The 2,821-nt window shown below is 67.4% G+C and overlaps 1 protein-coding gene across 3 annotated transcripts in view; it reads left to right on the top strand.

The window, feature by feature from the left end:
* Positions 1-2,763, top strand: part of LOC103680736 (collagen alpha-1(XVIII) chain) — a 97,976-nt gene extending 95,213 nt beyond the window's left edge. For all 3 annotated transcript variants that reach the window (XM_040621793.1, XM_040621794.1, XM_040621795.1), the window contains one exon: positions 2,385-2,763. In XM_040621793.1, the coding sequence (XP_040477727.1) occupies positions 2,385-2,598 (214 nt within the window). In that variant the 3' untranslated portion in view covers positions 2,599-2,763. The remainder of the gene's footprint in view (positions 1-2,384) is intronic.
* The last annotated feature ends 58 nt before the right edge of the window (positions 2,764-2,821 follow it).

Below are 2,821 nucleotides of genomic sequence, written 5' to 3'. Positions count from 1 at the left end.
AGCCAAAGGCAGACACTTCACTGACGGAGCCACCCAGGCGCCCCATCTCCCACTTTTCAAAGTAAATGCTTGTAAGGTGCTGCGTGCCCGGCGGTGCCATGCTGGCTCCCACCGGGGAGGGCAGGGTGCCTGGTATCAGGGGTCGCTGGGGTAACCCCTGCGTTTTCTTCCAGCTGGAGGCGCGGACGCCACTCCCACGAGGGACGGTAAGGAGCCATCTTCCGCTCCGCAGCCGAGAGGACGGAGGACGGCCCGGGGTGCTGGGGCACGGGGTGTGGGAGGGGGTGCGCAGACCACAAGGTTGCCTCCTTCAGGTCACGCTCACCGCCCTCTGAGAGTGTCTGGCACAGAGATGGACGGACTGGGGGGGGGGGTGCAAAACACCTGGACTTCCCACTGCTGTGGCTCTCTCGAGCGTAGTCATGACTTCTCAAACCGCCCGGGACCGAGGCTGCATTAGGTGGCGTGTCCCAGGTTCCGCGAGTCTGTCCGCTCATGGAGCCCAGTGGGTCCCCTCTCTCATTCATTCGTTTATTCATTCATTCATCTCAGGCCGCTCCCATGTGGCAGGCACCGTTTCAGGCAGGGACACGCGAGGCCCCTGCCCCGTGGAGCTCACGGACGGGCACAGGTGGCAGAGATGATGGACAACAGGCACTCCATTTTATTCCAGATTATTAACAGCAGGAACCTGGGAATAGGGCACAGGAATACAGGCAGACGCAAAGCACGAGGCACGTCGGAAGGCGTTCCGTGCTGTTGGGAATTGGATGGGCTGCAGGTCGCCTCCCTGAGGTGCGGTGCAGCAAGGCCTAAGGAGCGGAGAGCGTGGGTGTCTGTGCGGCAGTGAGGAGGGGCTGGAAGGTCAGGGGTCCTGAGCTTGGGGGGTAGTGCTCGAGCACAGGGCCAGGCGACCCCTGAAGGCATCAGGCTGGCAGGGCTCCCGCCCTAACCCTCCGGGGCACCCCAGGGTCAGCGGATGGCCTGGGGCTGGGGAGCTGGAGCACACGTGGGGGGTGCAGATGAAGGGGGCGTCTGGATAGGCTGCCAGCAGTCAGCCCATTGGTGCGGGAGTGGCCCCTGCCACCGCCTGCCTCTCCGTCTGCAGGACAACGAGGTGGCCGCCTTGCAGCCCCCCGTGGGCAACCCGTACCCCCGGCGGGAGCTCACCCACTCCACGGCGCGGCCCTGGCGGGCAGACGACATCCTGGCCAACCCCCCGCGTCTGCCGGACCCCCAGCCCTACCCCGGAGCCCCACACCACGGCTCCTACCTGCATTTCCAGCCGGCTCGCCCCACTAGCGGGCCCACCCACACCCACACCCACCAGGACTACCAGCCGGTGGTGAGCAACCCCCTGTGGACTCCCGGGGCTGTGGGGAGGGCTCTCTGGGCCTGGGACTTGCCCTCCGGTGGTCTCCGAGAAGCGGGAGCCCCTGGGAGAGATGGCAGGCAGAGCCTGAGGACTGGGACTTGCCCGGGAGCTGGGCGGGGGTGGTGGCCCGATGGTGGCTGCTCCAGACCCCCCCTCCCCCCCGCTGGGGCTGGTGGCTGACCCCGAGGCGGCTCTCCCGCAGCTGCACCTGGTGGCGCTGAACAGCCCCCAGCCGGGCGGCATGCGAGGCATCCGCGGGGCGGACTTCCAGTGCTTCCAGCAGGCACGCGCCGTGGGGCTGGCCGGGACCTTCCGCGCCTTCTTGTCCTCACGGCTGCAGGACCTCTACAGCGTCGTGCGCCGCGCCGACCGCACGGGTGTGCCCGTCGTTAACCTCAGGGTGGGTGCAGCCGCTCCTGGGGTCGGGTGGGCCCCCAGCCCCTGAGCCACCTGCCAGGGGTCCCGGTGTGTCACAAGGAGCGCCTTCAGGTTCTCGACGCGGGGCCAGGCCCTCATGGGCAGCTGCCGCCTCGGAGCTCGCACTGGAAAACGTCGATGCGGGGCCTCGTGGCCCCCGCACCTCCCGCCCACCATCGTGTGCTCCTCAGGGCCAGACTGGGTCTGGGGCTAGGGAGGGGGCCCAGCGAGCCGGCCGACCCTCTGGCGGCACATTTCCGGGGAGGGAATGAGCCCCACTGTACTTCCCTCCGCAGGACGAGGTGCTGTTCCCCAGCTGGGAGGCCTTATTCTCGGGCTCCGAGGGCCAGCTGAAGCCCGGGGCCCGCATCTTCTCTTTCGACGGCAGAGACGTCCTGCAGCACCCCGCCTGGTAGGCTCCCCGGGCTGTGTCGGAGCAGAGGCAGCAGGGGGTGTGGTCTGGGAGGTGGAGCCCCAGGGACCAAGGACGCCCGACTCCCCGCCCTCGCACTGGCCCCACATCCAGCCAACATGGCCTCTGCCCGGAGTGGCCAGGCCCCGGTCTGAGGCTGACGGCCGCTGCGTCTTGCAGGCCCCAGAAGAGCGTGTGGCACGGCTCAGACCCCGGCGGGCGCCGGCTGACCGACAGCTACTGTGAGACGTGGCGGACGGAGGCTGCGGCAGCCACGGGTCAGGCTTCGTCGCTGCTGGCCGGCAGGCTGCTGGGGCAGAACGCCGCGAGCTGCCACAACGCCTTCATCGTGCTCTGCGTCGAGAACAGCTTCATGACCTCCTTCTCCAAGTAGGGGCTCTGCCGGCTCAGACGGACAGGCGGACAGATGGCCAGAGGGGAGGCCAGGAGGCAGGAGCATCTGCCCACACCCCTGGGGGGGGCCCCTGGCTGGGACACTTTCCTGTATGGTTCACGTTTAATGTAACCCTCAAGAAATAAAAGGAAGCCAAAGAGTGTATTTTTTAAAAAGTTTAAAACAAAGCCTGGTGCCAGGACTCCTTGCGCCCCCCCCCCCC

Source organism: Ursus maritimus, unplaced genomic scaffold, assembly GCF_017311325.1.
Source record: "Ursus maritimus isolate PB19 unplaced genomic scaffold, ASM1731132v1 scaffold_4, whole genome shotgun sequence".
Lineage (NCBI taxonomy): Eukaryota > Metazoa > Chordata > Mammalia > Carnivora > Ursidae > Ursus > Ursus maritimus.
The sequence above is the reverse complement of the archived record's forward strand: the minus strand, read 5'-3'. Positions and strand labels throughout refer to the sequence as shown.